Genomic DNA, 23437 nt, shown 5'->3' on the forward strand with positions numbered 1-23437 from the left:
TGTTCTTCTGCCCCAGGGACTGAGATTAACATCTTGGGTCATATGCTTATCTGCAAACCACTCAACATCAGGAGGCTTGGCTGGTCCCCCAATAGCAGCTCCCACACTAATGGCTACATACTGAGCGAAAGTGGGGTAGGGAGATAGCTGGGGGAAGAGTGCTTGCCATGAAAGCATAAGGAACTGGGTTCAAACCCCAGATGCTAGGTAAACATAAAGGAGGTGTTCGTAATCCTAACACTGGAGGGCACAGGCAGATCTCTGAGGTTTTCTGGCCAGCCAGTTGAGCCCACGTGGTGAGTCCCAGACAGGTGAGAGAGCCTGTCTCAAAAAACAAGGTGGGCGGTGCCTGAGGATCGAGACCCAAGTTTGTCCCTTGGCCTCAGGTACACATACACATTTGTGCACACACATATGTATACACACACAATCACACATACATACCAAGTGCTCAAAGAGACAGACAGACAGACAGAGAAATGGATGAAAGAAACAGAGACAAGTTCCCTTCTCTGAAAGAGCCAATGATTCAGTCCTCCCAGTCCACCATTCAACCACTGGGAAGAAAGGAGAGGGCTCCAAGGAATCTCCTTTGCTGAGCTTGGAAGGGCAGAGTTGGTCCTCAGACTACAGGTAACCTACAGGGACTCACACACCTCCTGTGTCTTGCCCTTCCTCCTTGAGATTCCATTTTGAGAGAAAGAAAGGAAGGAAGGAAGGAAGGAAGGAAGGAGAAAGTTTATTATTTAATCTATGAGTGTGTGTGTATGTTGTGGGATATTTGTATACTGTGTGGAGATTTATTGCTGAGATTGGTATAATAAAAAGCCGAACGGTCAATAGTTAGGCAAGAGATATAGGCAGGATTTCCAGGCAGAGAGAACTCTGGGAAGAAGAAAGGTGGGATTCCATTGAGGCATGGAGAGGAAACAGGATAGGAAAAAGGTAACACCACGTAGTAGAACACAGATTAATATAAATGGATTCATTTAAGTCACAAGAGCTAGTGGGACAAGCCTAAGCTAAGGTCAAGCTTTCATAATAATAATAATAATTCTCCGTGTCATTTTTTGTGAGCTGTTAGCACAAAGAAAAATCTGCCTCCATGCGTGTGTGTGTGTTTATACATACATATACAAATGCCTACAGAAGCTAGAAGAGAGTATCAAATCCCCTGGGGCTGGAGTTACAGGCAGTGTGAGCCACCTCATGTGGGTGCTGGCTACTGTACTCAGTTCTCCCGGTGCTCTTAACCGCTGAGCGCCAATCTCCCTTTCCCACTGAGACTCCAAATGTCCTTTGTGCATCCCGCCCCTGACATGATGCTCCCTGGACTGTCTAGTCCCACCAGGGTCAGGGTGGTCAGGCATGGTTTGGACAGAGCAGTGACCCCAGCAAAAGACCCCAGGAACACTGAGGGTTCCCAGAGGCTGGGTCCATGTTCCTGGGAGCTGCAATACCAAGTGCAGTTGCCCAGACCTTTTGCACTGACACCTCCAAGGAAGACAAACGCGGAGGTTGGCCAAGGTCTCAAGTGAGGGTCAGGGCCCAGGACAAGAAGCACTGAATGTGAGACAAGATCAGGAAGTACAAAGGAGGAGCCTGGTTCCAAAGCCCTTCCCAGCCCGTCACTGATGCTGAGAGGTGTTTATTCACCGGTACATTCATCTGGCCTGGATCTGGTCTCATGTGGAGCTTTGGCAGCAGGAAAGGCTTTGAAATGGCCTTGGGGGATATTTGCAGTCCTCTAGCTCTTGGAAGACCCCTGAGCTAGCAGAAGCCCCATCTGGGGAGTCTGTATCAGGCTGTCAGGAAGATCCAAAAGCTTATTTTCCCCCTGTGAGGAATGGTGGCTGCAGGGTACAAAATGCAGCCATCCCCATAGACACAATGGGACACATCAGCCACCCCCATAGATACATTGGGATACATTGGCCACCCCTCTGATACACTGGAACACACCAGCCAGCCCTGTGGATACACTGGTACACACTAGCCATGCCCATGGATATATGGGGCCATACCAACCATCCCACAGACACACTGGAACACACCAGCACCCCCATGGATGCACCAAGCCACACCAGCCACCCCCACAAACATGCGGGGACACACCAGCCACCCCGAAGGACACACCAGGCCACACACAAACCTTGCAGCTCACATCTTTACCAAAGAATCCTCCTTCTCTGAACAAAACTCCTAAGTGCCCCGAGGCATGCTGTCAACTGCTCCTGGGGAGAATTTATTGTATATTTATTTTATGAGACACTCTACAACAGACATCAACTTGAAACACACTGAGCCTGATTTCTTTTCTTTTTCTTTTTTTTAAAAAAAGTACCAAAATGTCAATCCTCATGCAGTCTCGGAGAGTACTGGCCACCTTTTAACTTTCAGATGGACTGATGCTTTCAGATTCTCCTTGGTCCTTCGCAAGGCCTAGCCCACAGGCAGGGAAAGGGAACAAGATTCAGCCTTTGCATTTAAAAAGCAAGGATTCAACCACACAGCCGAGCAACTGGACTTGATGCTTAAACACCACAGTACATCAGTTGGACTTACTGATGCGGCTCAGCTCAATGCATGCGGTCCTACAAACCCACATGAAACATTAAAGGGTGCCCGAGGGGTATAGACAGGCACCTGGGAGTCCCTGGCAGCGAGGACCTGGCCAGGGGGAGGGGTGCACCCCTGGCTGTGCTGCAAACCAGTCCTTCAGAACCAGTACTCAGAGACAAAGATGTGCACATTGACGACATTCCGGTGGGAGACCACGCCCCCTACCACGTAGTTCATCTCCAGCCTCAGGACGGCATAAAATGGGCCCACGATGGGCCGCACTTGGCGCACGACACCTAGAGAGAGAGCAGAAGGCATGGTGTTGGATGTCAGCAGGCACAGAGCAACATGAGTATCTGGGAAGGGGGTTCCCTAAGGAATTTCCAGACTAGAGGGGTAGCCAAGGCAGATGCTTAAATCGCCAGGGTAACCATCCCCTTCCATCTGGTTACTCCGGGTTATTTCCCATCACAGGGACAGGTGACAGTGAACTCACTACCTCCTTTCTGTCACACACAGCTTGGAACAGGAAGGAAGCAGTGAGTCTGGGCTTTGAGGATCAGCAGGTCTGGAGCAGGACCTGCTCGCTTGTCCTAGTGGAGCCTGGCTTTCCTGCTCTACCGCCATTTGTCTGACAGGGTTTCAAAGGCCCTAGAAAAGGCTTGGCATGGAGTCGAGGCCCAACATACCCTTCTCTCCTTACTGTGAGATCTTAAGAGGGACCACTGGGAAGAAAAGAAAAGTAGTAATTCACCCCTGGACACCTGAAGGTTAAAGTGGGGAGGGTCCTCCATCCGCTACTCCCGGAAGAGCAATTCCAAGTTCCTACACGACAGGTCCTTGGACTTCATGCCGCACATAGTCCAGATACCGCAGCATATCATCTGCCAACACTGGTTCTCCCTCCAGATTGATTTACACACACACACACACACACACACACACACACACACACACACAATTTAAAAGTTCCAAAGTGAACATAAAGTGTGTAGCATCACAATCATGGATGGAGAAATGGCCACCAGCTAATTTCAGGCCGGTCTCTGTAAATGAGACTGCTGTGGGCTTGAGCACTGGGCAAGAGGCAACCTGCCTCAAGCCATCCATGTCCGGTGGGCAGCAGAGGCCTGGGGAGAACTGAGGGTCATGATGACTTCTGTCACTATGGCTAGTTCCTGATTGGGACCCTCAAGTTTATGCCCAGAAGGAGACACTTGACACAGCACCCTCCCTTTGGCATTCAGGGCTTCTGCTGCAGTGGCCTCGGTGGAATTATAGACTTCTCCCTAAGCAAACCTGGCTTTAGCTTGGCAAGGGGGCAGCACAGACCTCCAGGCAGTCAGCACCCTGTTCTCATCCCCACCATGGCCATAGCATTGCACTCTTCCTCCTCTGAAGGCCTATACACAAATATGGCTCCTTTCAAAAGCTGACCGTTATCCTTTGCCTGCCAGTGGGCACCAATTGCCAGAGCACTCCTGTCCCCACTCCCTGGGCTGGGTCTGCCTGCCAGCTGGATGGGATCACAGTGGAGAGACTACAATATTCGCAACATGAATCCATGCATGATACTGTTCCTTTCCCTAGGTCCCAGGCCAACGGGATGTCTCCCAGCCACTGTGACTTTAGCCATCGGAGAGTAAGGAGCTAAGAAGCTGCTGCTCAAAGAATAGTGTGACAAGCAGATGAGCCTTGCTCAAAGAGTAACCTGATAGGCCTGTGAGCCGGTGACCCATTACAGGACATAAATATCCACAAGCTCAGATCAGACCCTGCTTTGTCACTATTAAGCAGTATTTAAATACATTTTTATAGGGACTAAAGAGATGGCTCAATGGTTAAGAGTGCGTACTGATCTTACAGAGGACCCAAGTTCAATTCCCAGCACCCACTCTGGGTGGCTCATGACAGCCTACAACTCCAGCTTCAGAGGAACCAAAGCTTCTTCTGAACTTCTGTACACATACCTACATGCAGACTTATTCATATACACAGTTTTTTTTAATTAAAAAGTATATATCTTACATATCTTACTGATATTTTATGTAATTTATATATCTTGTTAAAATATAATTTAGATGCAGATACATTGTTTATTGCCTATAAATATATATGAGATTTTACCATATAACATGAACACCATAAAATCTTATCTTTTTGTGGGAGTGGAGTTTACCCCAGGATGGCCTCAAACAAACTATGCAGTAGAGGATAACCCAAAACTCTTGATCCTCTGGACCCCATTTTTGGGGATTATAGGCATTTACCACCATGCCCAACTTAAATAAAATCTTTAATGATAAGGATCATGGTATAGTTACATGTTGGCAATAATATTTACACGTTGACCATGTCGTTAATCTACATGTTACATGCATGTCAATCTATCTTATTTGAGTGAGCGTTCCTGGATACTCATGTGACTCTTCACGGAGTCCACAATTCAGACACATAGTCACGTCTGGGCACGTGACTGGTGCCTGACATCAGACAACATAAGAATGTGGAGAGGGTGGGTCGGATGGCAAGGTGGGTAGAGTGCTTGCCATGCAAGCTTGATGACCTGAGTTTGATACCTGGAACCCCTGGTAAAAGGGGTGAACGGACTCCTGAAAGCTGTCTTCTGGGCATCCACATGTGTGTGGGCACACACATGCACTAAATAAAATACGATTTTTAAAAAGAATGTAGAGAATGCAACGGTGGTTGTGGAGGGTGGGTCTGGGCCAGAGAAGGTAAGAGAGGACTCACATACGGGGGCACAGGGATTGAGTGTGGCCAACCTGGATGAGAGGAGCTGCTTAACTGCTCTGAGCCTCAGTTTCCTTTTCTGTGAACAGAGATAAAACCAGCAATCTTCAAAGTCAGAAACCAACCGAACTGGGGACACGGGCCTACAATCTCAGTTACTTGGGAAGAGAAAGCAGGAGACTCCAATGTTCAAGGCCTCCTTGAGCTTCAGTGTGAGTTCAAGGCCAGCTTGGGAACTTAGGAAGATCCTGCCTCAGAATAAAATTTGCAGAAAATGTAGCTCGGTTTTAGAGTACTTCCCAGCAAGTGTGAAGGTTAGTCACCAGCACCACACACACACACACACACACACACTCACCAAAGCACATTCTGCCTCAGGGAAAGGCAGATTAGAGGCCTTCCCGGTGCCAGGTCTCATCATTGACATGAGTCACTTTCAGAGCCTGCAGTGGCTCAGGATCTTTGCATGTAACAAGAAAGATGACTAAGGGCAGCCAGAGATGCTGCCTGGGTTAAGAAAGAGCTTGTGTGGGTGCAGGCACAAGGAATGTGTCCCTTCCTGCTCGTCCAGAATCTTCTGTTTTCTGCACCTTTGACCTGAAGTCTGTGGCACCTCCAGCTAGCCACAGTCTCACTCAGACAAGAGCTATCTTTCCCACTAGACCCCTCAGAGGGCCCAGCCACACATTCCTGCACCACTGTTTTCAGAGAACACGTTTCCTCCATCTCACCAGTTCAGGTATGACCTTTGCCCTCTTGCTCTCACCTTGACTGAAACCAGGCCACAGAGTGCTTCATGAGAGATGACATAAATAACCCAGTTGGTCGCCAGTGCCTGGCACTCAACACATGCCAAATAAACGGCTGGTTCTTGTGCCAATTTTTTATTCATAGCTTCCTATCACCTGCCATTTTCTCACTCACCCATCATCCATCTATACTCTAATTATCCAGTAGTCAGGTGATCCATCCAGTGACCTACCCATCCATCCATCATCCATTCACCCATCATCCACCCATCCATCTATCCATCCATCCATCCATCTATCCACCCATCCACCCATCCATCTATCCATCCATACATCTATGCATCCATCCATCCACTCATCCATCTAACCATCCATCATCCATCCACCCATCATCTATCCATTTATCCACACATTCATCTATGCATCTATCCATCCACTCATCCATCTACCCATCCATCCATCATCCATCCACCCATCATCCATTCATTTATCCACACATTCATCTGTGCATCTATCCATTCATCCACCCATCCATCTACGCATCTATCCACCATCCACCTATCTATCCATCATCCATCCACCCATCATCCATCCATCCGCCCATCCATCTACGCATCCACCAGACTCCTATCCATCCATCCATCCTTCTATCCATCCACTCATCTATCCATCATCCACCTACCCATCCATCATCCATCCACCCATCATTTATCTATCCCACTGACCCACTCATCCATTGATCTAACCCATCTATCTCATTCGCTCTTCCAGTCCTTCCATCTACCCATCTACCCAATAGCAGTCAATCTATGCAGGGAGACTTGAGGAAGTTTCTACAGAGGTGCTGATATTTAAATTGGGTTGTGACAAGTAAGTAGGGGCCCAGAGAGCGGGAAGGACACATGTTCTCAACTGTCATGCTCCACCTTCCCAGTTCAGGGGACGTTCCAGCTAGCCTCCCATTCAGGGCAGTGATTGCACAGTGCTCATGCCTACTCTACCATCCCCAGGGCTTGGGCAGGTACCTGGCAGGAGTTCATCCATAATCACTGAGGGAGATGAAGGAGAGTGGGAGGAAAGGAAATCAGTTCTCGAGGCTACACTGTCTAAGAGTGCATCACTGTATGACCTCATGGGTAGAACTTCATTTGTTTGTTTGTTTTGGAGACAGGGTTTCTCTGTGTAACTCCTGGAACTCTCTAGACCAGGCTGGCCTTAAACTTAGAGATCCCCCCTGCCTCTGCCTCCCAAGGGATTGTGCTGGGATTAAGGTGTGTACCACCACCCAGCTAGCATTTCATTCTGTATGCTCTGCCTAAAATTCCTGTAAATACTTTTCGAGAGAAAATAGTCCCTCCTTTTGTGGGGCCCATGGGTTATTGTGGGATATGCCACAAACTGAGAGTCATGAGGCCCATCCTGGGAGTCAGAAACTGACTTGTAAATTCTGGAGGGAGCCTAGAGTTTCTTCCTCTTATTCTGCTGGGTTCAGTTCCTTTCTGTCCCACAGTTTTATTGAGTTCAGTTCCTTTCCTATCACCATCCCATGAGGTTCACTATCACTACCTTCTTCTGTGCTTCTTGTTTCTCATGATTCTAGTCTGTATTTGCCCACAGCATTTGTATCCATAGTATTAGCACTCTAAGAAGGAGCCAGGCTCTCCCAGTGAAATACTTCCCTGTAATGCACAGTGAGAGACCTTGGAGCCGCTAGCTCTAAATGGAATGTCTTTATCAACTCCCTCCCCTCAAGACTCAGGGATCTATGCAAAAGAGGAGGCACAAAGATTGTGAGTCAGAGGCGGTGGATGACTCCAAGGAAACGGCGTCCTGCAGACACAACAGCCCGACGCACACACGAATTCACAGAGACTGTGACAGTGCACACAAAACCTGTACAGAGGCAAACCAGAAAAACTCCCAGCACTGAGAGGGGGAGTGGCTGTGAAGTCCCAACCCTACTCAAGAACCTATTTGCAATGGATACCTGCTGGGAAAGGGAAAATCAGTTTTCTCCAACAGAAAATCAACTACATTCCAGGGCAGGCCTCACGCTCAGGAGTAGTTGGACAACACAAAACAGACTCGATGTTTGTTGTGATTTTTGTTGTTGTTGTTATAGTTTGACTTCTTTTTTGAAAGAACAAGAAGCTGGGTAGGTAGGGAGTTGTGGGGAGAGAATCTGGGAGGAGTTGGGGAACAGGACAATAGATGATCAAAATATATTGTACAAAAATGTTTTAAATGAAAAACCTAAACACAAATATTTGCCTGCAAGCATCTGGGAGCTATGGAAGGCTTTGGCAAAGGGCGTATTTATCTGACTGACCAGAGTAGCAGCAAGTGGCCCACTTCCATCTAGCCTGACACGTCCATCCCATTTGGTGGGGTATTCACCTCCTTTTCAAAGGTTCTGGAAAAAAATCAAAGAGGTGCTGGGTAGGTGGTTCACTTCATAAAGTGCTTGTCTTGCAATCAGGAGGACCTGGTTTAGGATCCCCAGCACCCATGTAAACAGCCAGGCGTGGCAACATACATCTGTAACCTAGTAAAGGCAAGATGGGGAGGGGGGCAGACAGGTGGATCCCTGGAGCTCGATGGCCAGCCAGTCTAGCTTACTGCACAGAGAACCAGGCCAAAGTTTTTCTCTCTCAAACAAAAGACACAAGGTGCCTAAAGACCAACATGAAAGACTGTCCTCTGATCTCCACATGTGTACTGTCATGCACACGCTTGTACATCATGCATGCATGCATCTGTATTCACATGTGTACCCTCACACACACGAACATGTACACACGCACGCGCATGCACACACACACACACACACACACACACACACACACACGGGGAAAGGGGTGTGTGGCACTGAGTTCAACAGCTTTAACCATCCAAATCCTCATCTTAGGCATTTCTGCTCCAGGTCCCAGGCGCTGCTGGTATTCCTCCTCAGTGTGTCTGCACCTCTTAGAGATATAATTAAGTCTGTCTTTTCCCATTGAAAAAAATGTAGCCCCCTGGGGCAGCTCACCTTCATGTCTCGACTCTGCTATGTAACCTGAAGCTGACGTTCTGGGATCCTTGCTCCTGAACACAAAGTACATAGGTCCAGTAGGGGAAGTCTGTCTCTTGGGGCTGGTAGTCCCAGAGCCGATCTGAGCTCCTTCCATGTAATCTATCCAGTTGCCTATCAACTGTTTGAAATGACATAAGCTCATCTGGGCTCTCTGGCTTTCCGACATTTTGTCCCAATATCTGGAGTCAAACCCTCTGCTTCCCGGGCTGGCTATGTGCTAGTCTGTTGCGTGACCTCATGCAAAGGCCTCACGTGGTCTAAGTTCAGCTTCTGACCTGAGAAGTGCTGTGACTCGAACTGACAGAGTGTAATGGAGTGGACAGGGCTGTCGGAGAATCTCAGCGAACAAGATGAGTTCAGACACCATGTGCAAGGCTATAGCGATGGAACAGACAGTGGCTTGACTGGGGAAAGGGACAGGTGACAGTTACATGTCATCACCATCCCCACGCAGAGCTTAAGAAACTATCCCGACCTGAAGCCATACTAGGGATAGGGTACGTTTTCCTCCTCAATGATCAGTCTCCTACTGCAGTGCAGAGCCCAGGCCAAAGGCAGCTGGTCTCAGCTAGTCCTGCATCCTGGGGCTTCTCTGTGCCTGATTTGCTCAGTCAACAGCTGTGGAACGCAGGAGCCACATAGTCAAGCACTAAGTATAACTTACAAAGTTGGAAATCCTTACGCACAAGCGGAAGTATTGGGAAACACTGACCAACAGTCTAAAGCACTGACATTTCAGTTGGGGACCACCTGGGAGGGAGAGGGCAACATCAAAGGGCTGGGCTCGCTGTCTGGCCTCAGTGGCCACCCCTCACCCCTCACCCACCCCATACGCGTGTCAGACACCTGAAAAGAAGCAGTCACCAGGTCTCAGCAAACCTCCCAGCATCAGGACCACAGACTGGGACAGGCAGCCTGAGCCAAAGCATGGAGGAAAAGGAAGGAAGGAGAGCTGTGGGCTTAGGTTGAGCACTCCCTCCTGGTACACCGGGACCAGAAGCAATGGGAACTTTGGGATGTTTGCAATACACATGTCCACACCTGAACATAAAGTTCATCTGGTTCATATTCACCTTCTACACACACTCAACCAGGCAATACCCTTCAGAATGCTGCAGGTGAAACCAAGTCTCGCGGTGTGGGGTATTCTTCCTATAGCTTTAGACACTCACCAAGTTTCAGGCTTTGAAGCATTTTGGATTTGGGGGATTAAAGAATCCTTGACTTGAAACTACACAACTAGGGTGCAGATGGGTTGGAAAAGAGGCCACAGGGCGGGGGCGGAAAGATCCCATGAGGCCATGCTGAATTTGGTTCCCACCACTGAGCTGTGAGGATGATCATGTATTCATGAGGAGGGAGGAGCCAAGGATGAAGATTTGAGAGTAAGATGTCCCAAATTCCAGCTAGCAGGGCCATGGATGCCAGTCCATGGTAGGACTGATCTCAAAGCTCAGCTGTTTGTCACCTCACTGTGTGACACAACACATGGACGCTTCCTGTGTGTACCACCTTGACCTGACTCAAAAAACACTCTAGCAAAGGGTTGGAGAGATGGCTCAGTAGTTAAGGACACTTGCTGCTCTTACGGGATTTGGTTCCTAGAACCCATATGGTGGCTCAAACCATCAAAACCTCCAGTACCTAACACCCTCTTTTGACCCTTGCAAATACCAGGTATGAACACATTGCACATATATATAAGTAGGCAAAACACTCAAACACATAAAATAAATTAAAAAAAAATCATTCAGCAAACTCGGCAGAAGTTTCTAGAATTCTAGAGCCATCACACCAGGAATTAAGGCTGCGTCTGAACTCCTCACACCCTGCCTTTCCTGCCTGCCCGAGAAACCCCATAATGGCCGGAAAGGAAGGAGGACAGGTGTCTAGGCTGCATATTTAAAATACCAACTGTCACTCAGCATGTTTCAGCAAAACTCATCAGCCGTATTTTGGGATTATTATAAATGTACCCTGCCCCGAGTCTCCAGTGAGCAAAAGCAGATGCATCAAGCAGACACCTGCAGGCAGCCAAGTGGAGGAGGACAGCTCAGGGTGCAGCTGCCCCGGGGAAAATGAGGAGAGATGTGAAGGGGTCCAGCTTGGGTCTACACCTCCCCGACCCATGTCTGGGACAGGGAACAAGCATTTTCTGCAGCACTGCCCCCCTCCCCAGGACAGTTCACACACCAAGCGCTGCTGACTGTGGCTGGGACCAGTACCATCATTTTCTGTGGTCTGTCGGGGGGCAGGGGAGGAACTAAAGCTCAGCATGGCAGAGTGAGTCACTGAAGATCACACAGCCAGGAAGAGGCAAACCGAGACTCCAGCCAGAACCTAGGCCGCTGCGCCTTCCCCCACACCATGTGGCTTCAACAAAAGAAAGGGAAGGAAGGTTTTGGCCACTTTCTAGAAAGATGTGCCGTCTGAAGCTCCTACTTTATATTTATATAAAAAAGTGTAATTGCGATAAGATGGGCAAGGCATTGTCTCCTCTTTTCCTGTGTCCCTGCCTTGACCCTAGTCTCTCCCACTGACCTATCTGCAATGCCCTTTAGCCTCAGACCCATACTCAACCACGCACAGACAGCCCCAAGTGCACAATCTGAACCCTAACCTACCCCTCCTAAACTTCCCTCCTTCCTCTCCGTGATGATCAGTCTTCACACTCGATGTCACTAATTTAGAATCACCTAGGGACTTGAGGAGCACATCTCTAGGTTCCCCAGAGGACTGACTGGGATGGGGTGGGGCCATCCATGGGAGAGGGACCCAGACAGTATAAAGGGAGAAAGGTCGCTGAGTACTGGCATTCCCTGCCCACCCCTGCTTCCTCGCAGCCATGATTTCAGCTAATCCACCATGCCTTCTCTGCCATGATGACCCATGCCCTTGAGAACTTTGGACTGAAAGGAACCCTCTCTTGTTTCTCTCAGGTGTTTTGTTAGAACGACAAGAAAATCCTATTCCCAAACCCTGCCCAGCCTCCCAGAGTGAGGGACTTGGAGCCGTGCTCAGCTGACACTGAGCGCCTTCGCCTGGGTCACTCATCACAAAGTTCTCTTATTACCAGAGATTTATCCTCCACACAGGACCGTGGACGAGGGCCCATCGTTTCCACCTGGGCTTGCATCCCCTTCATCCTCACCTTCTAGAAGGTAAGTCTGATAAGGTCCTCCAGGGTTCTGGACACCTGATGGGTGTGAGGGCCTGGTACCTCCTAGGAGGTAGGTGTGTGTGTGTGTGTGTGTGTTCAAAAACAGAGCGGAGGCAAAAGGTGCGCTGCACCAATCACCCCCTTGTCAGCGAGGAGAAAGTCACACAAACCCTCACCTGCTACAACTTGTTCCCGGACCCTCCCATCCCTGCTGTCACTTTCTGGCTGTGGCCCAACTTTCCAAAAAGCACTTCCAGGACCATGGATCCAGGAACTAGTGGTCCCTCCAGTGTGTCTGTCCTGACTCCATGGAAACTGACTTATGCAGGTCAGTAAGGCCTCAGTATTGCCAATGATTGTGAATCCTTGGTCCTCACCTAGCCTGGTTCTCAGCGGTACAGCCTAGCAGCCTTGCCTGGGTTCCAGGCTCTTCCCCTGCCACTGTTGCCAGCCATTCCTCATCTCTGAGACCTCTGGCTACCTTGGCTTGTATCCAGTCCGGGCCTTTCTTTGTTATTCCTCTTCCCATGCATGAGCTCACCCACTCTTTTGTTGTTGTTTGTAATTTTTTTGTTTTGTTTTTGAGACAGGGTTTCTCTGTGGAGCCCTGCCTATCCTGGAACTAGCAATGTAGACCAGGCTGGCCCCAGACACATAGAGATCCACCTGCCTTTTTCTTCTGTATGCTGGAATTAAAGGCATGCGCCACCACTGCCTGGAAAGCTCATCCACTCTTGAGGCCCTAACTAGTATAGCTCCTAGAATGATCCATCCCATGATCCCAGCCACATCTGTTTTTTTGTTTTTCCAACTCCACTTCCTTCTTCCCCTCTCCTTCTATCTGGGGGGTGTCTGACAAGCCCCTTAAACTCAAGGACTGAATGAAAGGTTTATAACCATACACTCCCCTGTCACCATGCCACCACTCTGGCTACGTATCTTACAGCTGTTCAGAGCCAAATACCCGGCATCAAACCCAAGTCCCCTTCTGGCCCGTCAGCAAATATGACCTGCCTTTCCAGTCATATCCCTATCTGTCCACACCCTATGCTTCCTACTGGACCCCCATGGTTAGATCCACCATCACCTTGACCTGGAGGATGGTGGCAGCCACCCCAGGAGGCACCTAGAGAAACCTCTCTACCAGTCAGCTTCCTGCATTGCTTAGTGGAAATCCATGGCAAGACCTCCCTGTGGCTTTAAGATCCCATCTCCACTCCTCCTCTGCTCTAGCTGCCGCTCAGCACAGCGAGCGCACCTCCCTCGGGGCTTTGTGCAGGCCCTTCCCTCAGTCCTCCTCCTACAGCTTGCCCGAAGCTCATTTCCTCTGGCCGTTGCCAGTGTCCCCAGTATCCAGATTTGGAGCGGTATATCCTCCCTGCCCCCATGCCACCGGAGTGCTGGTCACCACCGAACTGTGTATATCACACTGCTCGTTGCTTGCCACTGGGATAAAAAGTGCACAACGCAGGGGGCACATCTGTCCCTCCGTCTGCGTTGTTTCCAAATGTGTCCCAGAGAACGGCCTGAGGTGTGTCATAAAGACAAATAGTTTATTAAGACGAAAAGGAGGTGAATGCTGTGCTTGAAGTCCAAGAGAGGAGAGAGGATGTTTTGGGGTGTGGGCATGGCTGGCGTGAGCACAACAGGCTGGAGGTGCGGGGAGGGGGGGGCAGATCTGGGTGCATCCCGGCAGCCTGGAGCCTGGCTTCCCGCTAGGTGCTGCTTAACTTAACTCCGCAGTGATAAAGGCAGACAGACTGTCCCGCCTGTTCTGCTGTGAGGAGAGGAGCAGGAGGGAGCAGAGCTGGGCTGCAGATATCTCTCCAGCCAGGCAGCAGGGAGAGACAAAGTTGATGCCGCTGTTGGCAGGGAGGGAGCCACCCAGTGGGTCTCTGGTTCTACCGCGAGGAGGGGAGGAGGGGAGGCTGAGAACTCTTTGACCACAGCAGGCAAGTATACTCCTCGAAAGGATGCTTCCGCTGGGCGATGGTGGCGCACGCCTTTAATCCCAGCACTCGGGAGGCAGAGGCAGGCGGATCTCTGTGAGTTCGAGACCAGCCTGGTCTACAGAGCTAGTTCCAGGGTAGGCACCAAAGCCACAGAGAAACCCTGTCTCGAAAAAGCAAAAAAAAAAAAAAGAAAGGATGCTTCCTGCGCTCTGCAGTGCAGCCAGGCCAGGGTATGACAAGGCAATGGGGACTTGCTGTCTGGGAAGCAGCTGCAGGGCAGGAGGTCTGGTCAACAGCAGCCCTGAGTGCAGGACGGGTCAGGTGAGCAGAGCAGTATCTCACACCTCAGGGTTCCCAGGGCTCACATCTGACATTGACTGGAGACTATACAAGAGTTCTGTCTCTAAACTGTGCTCACAAAGCCCATCTGTGTCCCACCTGTTTCACTCACCTGTGGGCATCATGGGGTGTCCCCCTGGGATGCGTAAGAGGATCATATATAGCTCTTCTGCCACCTCTGGTCCTTTCTATGCTCTCAGATACTTGCTCAAGACCTGAGCCTTTCATCTTTTCAGAAGGACAGGCCTGCAGTTCACAGTCCCCGGGTCCTTAGGCACACGTCCACAGGGACCAAGTGAACACAAAGGATGAACTCTCCAGACATTATCCAGGCCAGTCTGCAGGTCTAATCTTAGTGATCACCATTGCCCAGGAGTGAGGAAGGTATCATGCTGGTCAGTCTCTCTTAGAAACCTGGACAGTTCCACCCACACAGTTTCAACTGCCTGGCTCTTGTGACTCGGTAACGGCATATGTGGTGCTTAGCTTGGGGGGGACATCCCATCACATCTGCTCCTCTTTTGGGGTGGTGGCTGCAAGGTCTGCTGGCCACCAGCTAGGTTAGGCTATGGGCCTAAGGTTGAGTCCCAGAGCTGTCCTGACAGGGAAGGCAACACTGTCACAACTGGGTGAACGTTCAGGCTGCAGCAGGATTCCAGGGGTCACCTGGAGCTCCCTGGACTAGGTCAGGGACTTGGGCTGTTGCTTATGGCCTTTTAGCATCATTTCAGTAGGCCCCCAGCAGAGGTCATGGCCCCATTGAGATCCCCCAATTCCCTCATGCCTGTGGGTTGGGGTGTGTGTGTGTCATGGGGGAGACCTTCGAGCTTCTGCATCTGTGATAGTGGAGACCTTGAGCTTCTGCGTTTGTGATGGTGGGGGTGGGCCATCTCCTATGGTGCTCTGAGAGTCCTTAGGCCGTCAGGAACATCTCATCTTTGCTCCATGGGGCCTCAACACAGGGAGCACAGAAAGTGTCTGTCCTTTCCTTACCCTTCTGTCTGGTCCCCTTTGCGAGATACACTCCCCCCCACCCCCCGCCCTACCTGCACCTCCTGCCAGCCTCGTGGCAGAGTCAAGCCCTGGCCCATCCCAGACTGAGGAGAAGGCTGGGCCTCTCACCCGAAAAGCAAGTTGGCTGCTGGCCAGGGTGTGGCCCCGGGTGACAGGGCTGTGCCTCCCGGAGAAGAGAAGGCGCCTAATCCTTGGGATTTGCCGTGAAAGCCAGGACAGGGTCAATCACTCGTCACTGGGCAGGGATGGCTGTGCTGTTGTTTTAGTTGGAGCTTCTGAATGTCGTTTGCAGTGCCCACTGATCCCAGGCCAAACCTGCCAAATTGGATTTCAGGGCAGGGTCAGTCTCTCATATTTAACCCCTTAGGAGGGAATGGTTTAAAGAGGCAGTTCAGATCCTGCTAGCTGGACCAGGGATGACAACTGGACGCTAAAGAGCCAAGGCAAGCAAGACTTTAAGTCTTGACTCGGATCTTCTGGCTAAGGCAAGAAGGGTGAACTAGGTCAGTGTCTTCATTCACAAGTCCCTATTCTGGGGCCACTGTGTGCAGCTGTACAGGTGTGTATCGTCTATAGATTAAGCTAGAAATGACATCCCTAGGGTTTTGTAAGCGCGCAACCCGTTTGACTGCCCATGGCTGTCTTGTCACATACTACTCTCACCCTCTTGAGATACGCAGCCAACTCCTGAAGAACAGGTACTTTCAGCTATGGCAACGCGATGGAAGCATGCTAGGGAAGCTGCCAGGCAGCATTCTGAAGGCAGGCGAGCGACTCGCATATGTAGCTGCTTCCCAGGGATCAGTGCAGGGCCTGGCACAGGGTAGGGTCACACCTGCCCTTTCGGCACGAGTGAGAGAATCCAAGACCGGCAGGACATGGGTGGCATGTCCTCCACTTTTCTTTAAGCCGGACCAGACTCACTGGCCCAGGCTATCGGACATGCCTGTTAAACAGTTCCCAGGCAGCGAAGTGAACTGGAGCGAACAGTCTTGCCCTGCCCCATGAAACCCTTGCGTATTGCCACCTAAGGGTGCTCTGAGATCTCAGCAGAGAGGTCCAAACTGCTTCTCCCAAGGGGCTTATTTGTCTTAACGGCCCATGCAGGCAGACTGCTCTAACCTTGTGTTTAAATATGCACACCACCTTGATCCTTATGGTCCCAATGGGCAGGAACTACTTGAAGAGAACGGAGACGAGAGGTCCAGAGAGGTTGTGTGATCAGCACGAAGCTACAAAACTAGAAGCAGAGATCACCAAATCAAGCCCAGAGTCGGGTTTCTCTGTAGCTTTGGAGCCTGTCCTGGAACTAGCTCTTGTACACCAGGCTGGTCTCGAACTCACAGAGATCTGCCTGCCTCTGCCTCCCAAGTACTGGGATTAAGGGTGTGCGTCACCACCGCCCGGCTCAGATTAGCTTCTTATCAGGGCCTCTTGGAATTGATTGCAAGTGACCCTAAAAAGGAGCCTCCTAGCCCTTGGTATTTTTCAAATAGTAATGGTTAGTTGATGAACCCTGTGCTCAATCCGCAGAAGTCTCACAGATGAGACTTTAAATCCTGGTTCAAAATGAAAAATATTTGTGACCTTTAAGAGGGGGAATAGGATCAGGGAACAGCGGCCGTCTATAATCTTAGCGCTTGGGAGGCTAAGGCCGAAGGACTGTCACAAGTTCCAGGCCAGCCTGGGCGTCAAAGCGAGCTTCTAGTTCAAAACAATAATAGCAATAAATAAAAAGATGGGGTGTGAGAGTGTTACATGAGGTGGGTGATGCGTGCATGCTCAGGTGATGTCGGGAACACGGAATACTTTTTGTGTTAAACATCAGCGTCTGTTCTGAACAGTGGCTGGACCATCTCTCACCAGCAGGGCTCAGATCCTTGGACACAGGTTCCAGTTCTGTGCTCCTCCTGAGCCTCAGTGTGGGCCATGTGGGTGGTTCTCCTCCTAGAGACATCTCCCAGAAGGCAGGCTACATGCACTGTGCAAAGAGGTCTCAGCAATGACCCTTGAGTCACACAGTGACGCCGTGGTGTTCACGTCTGCTTGTTCATGACCCTTGAGTCACACAGTGACTCCGTTGTGTTCACATCTGCTTGTTCATGACCCTTGAGTCACACAGTGACGCCGTGGTGTTCACGTCTGCTTGTTCTACACTTCCTACCATCTGCAGCCATGGACCTCAGCTCTGGCCCAGATAACTCTCTAACCTACTCTGTAAGTCAGTGAAAGGTGTGTCGGTGGCCCTGCCCCGCTGCTGCTCCCATGACATGCTATCTCCCCTCTGGGGTCTGGAAGGAATCACCTGCGCTGCCCTTTCCTGGGCTTAGCTGAGCTGCTTCCTGTGTCCCACCTGATCAGGAACCTGGCTCTGTTTTCAGCCCGGGTGGGTCCAGCATTTGCAGCCATGCTCAGATCCCACACTAGAGATCCTGAACTCGCAGCACCTGAACCATCACTGGATTTTTGCAGGCCTCGGTGTACCTGGCATGCGAAGGCCTCTCTCACAAGTCCCTTTCTGGGTCACCCTGAAGGGACTCTGTAATCAGAATATCTCTTTCCTAACCTAACACAGCAACAGTGCCCAAGGCGAGCCAGCCCGTCTTCCACTCCTTCTTGCATTCCAGCTTTCCCAACTGCGTGGGGCTTACCCAGCCACTCCTGCGCCTGGAGCTGAGGAGGCTACCCTTCTTCTAGGGGTACCGAGAAACTGTGACCCCAAAGCCATCTAGGGACTGAGGAGTTTGAGGGCAACAGAAAACAGGCCTACAGGCCTGACTGTCAGCTGGCCGTAAGTCGCAGACGGGCTCTTCTCATTCTTTCTCTGTTAATAGCTATGCCAGACTGAGTGGCCGTTGTCCTCAAGGCTGCATCTGCAACTCATGAAGAGGCTCAAGGCACAAGCTGGCTGACAGCAGCATCAGCACCAGGTAACTCCAGAAAAAACTTGGCAGAGTTCCCTAACCCTGTTCCTGCTCCTAAGGTGGCTACTACTAGGGGCAAGAGGCCTGGCTCTGATGTTACACTTCGATATAGCATGCCTTCTGCAAGCCAGTGCAGGGAACCAATCATAATTCAAACATCACAAAATCACGTGCATCCACACACTCAGCCCATTATCCCCCATAAACATCCACAGCTGCTCTCGGTCCTCTACACACACACACACACACACACACACACACACACACACACAGAGAGAGAGAGAGAGAGAGAGAGAGAGAGAGAGAGACAGAGAGAGAGACAGAGAGAGAGACAGAGACAGAGACCTTGGGACTTGCCCAGAAATGAGCATGAAGTATCGAGGTCACAGCAGTTTTTCCGCAGAGCTGTTTCCAGCTGGGAGGGTTCTGCTCAGCTTTCAAATAACCTCTCTGGATCACAAGTGACCTCAGTGTCCACCTGAGTTCCCCACCCTGGAAGGTCTGGCCTGCCGGTTCATGGGCAGATGGTGGCAGAAGGACGTGATGCTGACTGTCCACACGAGCCCTGGTATAGCACCTGCCAGAGCAGAGACACCTGCCTACCAGGCAGGTAGAGAATTGGAATGGGTGCTCCAGAACCTTGTCTCACTCCAGGTGAACCTCATCTCTTGGTCACAAGGATCTGAGAAGGTCTTATTCCTCAACATCAGCTTGGCTCCAGAATCCCATGACTATTTAATGGGACCGAGACCTAGCTGCTGCTGGCAGATACCAGTGGGATAGACACCACTGGGTACATACTAGCAAGAAATGGGCTTCGTGGTGGCCTCTTGAGAGTAGGATGGGACAACTGTGGGTCTGACAGGGTCCTCAAACACCTCCCAGCTACACCAGCCAGTTGTGGTACCTCTGTCTGTACCAGCACAGCTGTCATGCAGACAACTATAAGGAGATTTTCATAGTTTCTAAGGATACTGCAGAGGATGATGGGGTACAGGGTCAGGACGCCAAGAACAATTAGCCCCCCCCCCCCCAAATCATATCAGCTGAGTGTTCTCATCTCCTCTTGTCTTTGGTGAAGTCTTAGTAAAAATTTTGGCCAAGCCAACCCTCATTCTAGAGAGATTGTTTTTTTCCCACTTCTAGCAAAACAGAGGGGCAGGGTGGAGGGGAGGCCTGGGGCTCAGGTACCCACTAAATCCCAGAGGCCTGGGGGCTCAGGCTGGCAGTGAGTGTAGCTCACACTTGTGGCTAGGGTTCCCCATTAGTCATTGCTCAGTTTCTCGAAGCACCCTGCCTGCAGCCTGGGCTCTGCAGAGTGAAGTGTGAACCCGAAGCAGGAGAGGAAGGCTCCGTGGTGGCCTGAGCATGCCCCAGGCATTAAACAGAGCATTTCTCCACAGGCTGCAGAAGCATTCTTCATGTCTCACTGACAGCTGGAGAGAGAGGAATGCAAAGGGGCTTTGGAGAGGCATCAGCTCTGCCCTGGGCAGCATCTCTCTGATCCCCTAAGACCCAAAGACTACATTAGAGGAAGCCTGGCCCTTTTAGGTTTTTTTTTCCCTCCGCTCACTCAGGCACTTCACTGTCTTGTCACTTTCAAGGGCCTGAATACCACAGTCACAGGGGCTCAAGGGTTCATCTGCTGGTTATTTTTCTGGGACTTCTAAACTTGGAGAACTTTCTCTAGGCCAGCACTGTGCACCTATGCACTCCAGCTCTGGGGAAGCCTAGGCTCATGTGAGCCCTGGTCTCCATTGCCAGGTGACCCTCTCCGGCACTTGCCCCCGTCCCTGAGTAGGGATAATTTCCCTACATTCCAGGGACTGAATGTTAGCTTCTGGTGTGTTGCAGGCTCACTGACTGTGAGGCTCCTGCATATGTAAGAAGACTGTTTGGGCCTTGCCTCTCCAAGGAAGCCTTCCATAGGAAGTGCCCACACAGGCTGTGGTTTAAACAGGTAGGAATTCAGCAAGCCCAGTGAGCAGGCAGGTGCCCTTGCATGGTCATATACAGGCCCATGCCTCTTGTCAGGGACACAGGATCTTCCTGGGTCTGGAAGGGAGCAGCGGACAGCAGGCCTGCATAGCCTGGAACCATGCTCTTGTTGCTGGCCAAGCCTTAGGGTTACTGTTTAAGGCAGGGCCTGACGTGAGTCCTGCACTGTCCCACATAAATCAGAAGACACACCTGGCCCCGGGTTTGGCTGCTGCACAGTCTGACGAGGTCATCTGACTCCGTTCCCTCCATTGCCCAAGGGAGATCTTCCTGTCTTATTCCCAGTAGTCATGTTTGCAAGGACTGAACAAGAATGCGGGGGCGAGAGTGTGCAGCGGTGGCAAGAAGCCATGAGGGCTAAAGCCCTTCCCAGGGTTGCTACATGCCGGGCCAAGACTCAAGAGAAAATTCCATCCTCCAGCGGTCAGATCTGGAGCCACGTACAGGGTTGCTTCTGGGGGGACATCCCCAGGTACCCAGAGATGTTTCTGGGCAGAAAAGGGGAGAAAAATAAGGCTACAAGCAAGATCAGAGAAAATGTCCGGACTGAGAACCAAGTCCAGGGAAGGAGTCTGAGACCAGAGCACAAGCACAAACACAGTCTTGGTCCCCACTCAGTGTGACCTGCCCTAGGTTGGTGTCCTTCTCCATCTCAGAGGCGATGTGTGTAGCAGAAGGAACACCCTGCAAACTTGCTGAGAAGTGGAAAAGGCGGAGACACTTGGTAAGCAGGGAGATGAGCCCCAGGAATTTCCTAGGGCTGGGGGTCCACCCCCATGCCGCCCAAGTCTAGAATTCCAAAGATCAGTGCACCCATGACCAAGCACAGTGAAGGGAATGCTCATTCTCTGTGGCCTCTGATGCATTCCACTCCCAGGCCGCCCACAGTCTGAAGGTTACCTGTGGTCACCCATCATACACCTGGGGCTATTTCATGGCCAGCAGTGTCCCAGGGGCACTAAGTAAAGACTGGCACCCTCACCCCCCCCCCCCAGTGGCCCTTATTTCTCCTTTTGTGGAAGTGGTTGGAAAAAATGAGACCTCCTCGTTCTAACACAATCAGTTTTCTGACCTAGCAGATGGGAAGCCAAAAAGTAGACCCAGCCAGGGTTGTTCTGTCTGGGGTGCCACTGTAGCCCACCATGGGCACTGGTGGCGTCAGACGCACTTCTGCCCAGCTTCCCAGCTTTGACCACTCCAGGACAGATTTAGCTGAGAATAGAAGATATGAAAATGACGAGGGCCAGCTTGGTGCAGGCACACCGTCTCAGTCTATAGATGGGGCAGTGCTCATCTCTGGGGGAAAGGCAGGAAGGTGTGGTGTGTGTATGTATGTGTGTGTGTGTGTTGTGGTGTGTGTGCTGTGTGTGTGTGCTGTGGTGTGTGATATGTATGTGTGTGTTTGTGGTGTGTGTGCTGTGTGTGTGCGCTGGGTGTGTGTTGTGGTATGTGTGTGTGTGGTGTGTGTGTGTGCGGTGTTGTGTGTGTGTGTGGTGTGTGTGGTGTGTATGGTGTGTGTGGTGTGTGTGGTGTATGTGTGCGTGTGTGTACGTGTGTGTGTGCGCACACGAGGCTAGGGGCAGCATCTACCTCTATGAATAAGGGCCAGTCAGAGCCAATAACTCAAGCGTTCAGAAAGTAAAAGAGAGCAAATAGCCTGGCAGGTCCTGGGGTTGTGGTCACAGCAGCCTGGACTGTGTCACCCACAGGGCAGGCACTAGGGGGCTTCTGCAAGGCCAGTGCCAGGGTGCTCCCTGTCACCCACAGGACCAAGCTCTGACACCACCCCCTACTGCACCTCCCTCATCCATAGCTAAGGTGAGGCTTATGATGGCTGGTAGCCGGGCTGTGTGCCCTCTCCTCGGAATCTCAGTGAGGGCTGCTGAACCATTAATTGTAATTAACTAATTATCCTTGCTGCCAAACAGCGGAGGAGGCAGCCGGGGGTGGTGAGCCCCCAAATGACTCAGTCGTGTTTACAACATGCAAACCCATTTAAGAGCTTGTAAAGTTGCTATAAATGGCTCTTTGGCAACAGGAGAGTAACGATTCCCTTTCTCTAGCTGCCAGCTTAGCAACTGTCAGGGTTGGGGGATAGCAGGGATGGAGGTTCCGAGATCCAACAGCGCCACCTGGGGGCCAAGTCAGCAAAGGCTCTGCTCTGACCCAGACCTCACAGGCTCTGCAGTGTGAGTCTAGAAGACAAGGGAAACTGAGGCCCGGGGGAGAGCAGGGACTGCCGTGCAGTATTTTACTTTAAAATATTCAGAGTGTAAATCTAATTCAGAAATGGTAGATGTGACTGTTTTCACTCTCTACGAATAAAAACTACTTAAAATCAGATGAGCTACCGTGACAAAGGTCACAGGGCGGAGTGAGTCTAAAGGGCTTTCCAGGTGAGCAGGTTGTAGTTAAGGCGCACAGATAGCAACAGGAACCACAGCCTCCTCTACAGAGCGAGTGTGGCCTCCTGGTTTCCTTCACATCTCCCCTCCGGGAGTTCGCCGGCAACTGTCCCAGTGTCACTTCCTCGTCACCAAACCCAGGTGCCACCAACACAGATGGGTCCTTCAGAGACACTGGCCATGCTGGGAGCAAGAACAGCAGGCTCCACAACGAAAGGCTGGGCAGTGGCGGCCAGGGTTCCTACCCGATGACACAGGGGGAGGGGATGGCAAGTGGCTTGAAACTGCATGCTAAGTCAAGGTAGTCCCATGCTAGACTAGATTGAGGGGGCGGGGTCCTCTGAAGCCCAGTTTGCATGTCTTCTCACAGCACCATGGGAATAGCAGACAGACAGACAGACCAGCTCCCAATGACCAGGGCATGCTGACTGGCCCTGGCATACTCAAAAAATTAAAAAAAAAAACCTTTGAAATTCAATTCTGAGATGCAGGATCTACTTAATC

At 51.0% G+C, this 23437-nt stretch overlaps 1 protein-coding gene across 1 annotated transcript in view; it reads right to left on the reverse strand.

Moving 5' to 3' along the window:
• Positions 1-2225: 2225 nt before the first annotated feature.
• Positions 2226-23437, reverse strand: part of Fbln1 (fibulin 1) — a 73134-nt gene continuing 51922 nt past the window's right edge. Inside the window, exon 17 of the mRNA XM_041672243.1 lies at positions 2226-2858. Within this exon, the coding sequence (XP_041528177.1) occupies positions 2719-2858 (140 nt within the window). The 3' untranslated portion in view covers positions 2226-2718. The remainder of the gene's footprint in view (positions 2859-23437) is intronic.

The sequence above is a fragment of the Microtus oregoni genome, unplaced genomic scaffold (genome assembly GCF_018167655.1).
Source record: "Microtus oregoni isolate MIOR12 unplaced genomic scaffold, Mior012 000022F_ref0000154, whole genome shotgun sequence".
Lineage (NCBI taxonomy): Eukaryota > Metazoa > Chordata > Mammalia > Rodentia > Cricetidae > Microtus > Microtus oregoni.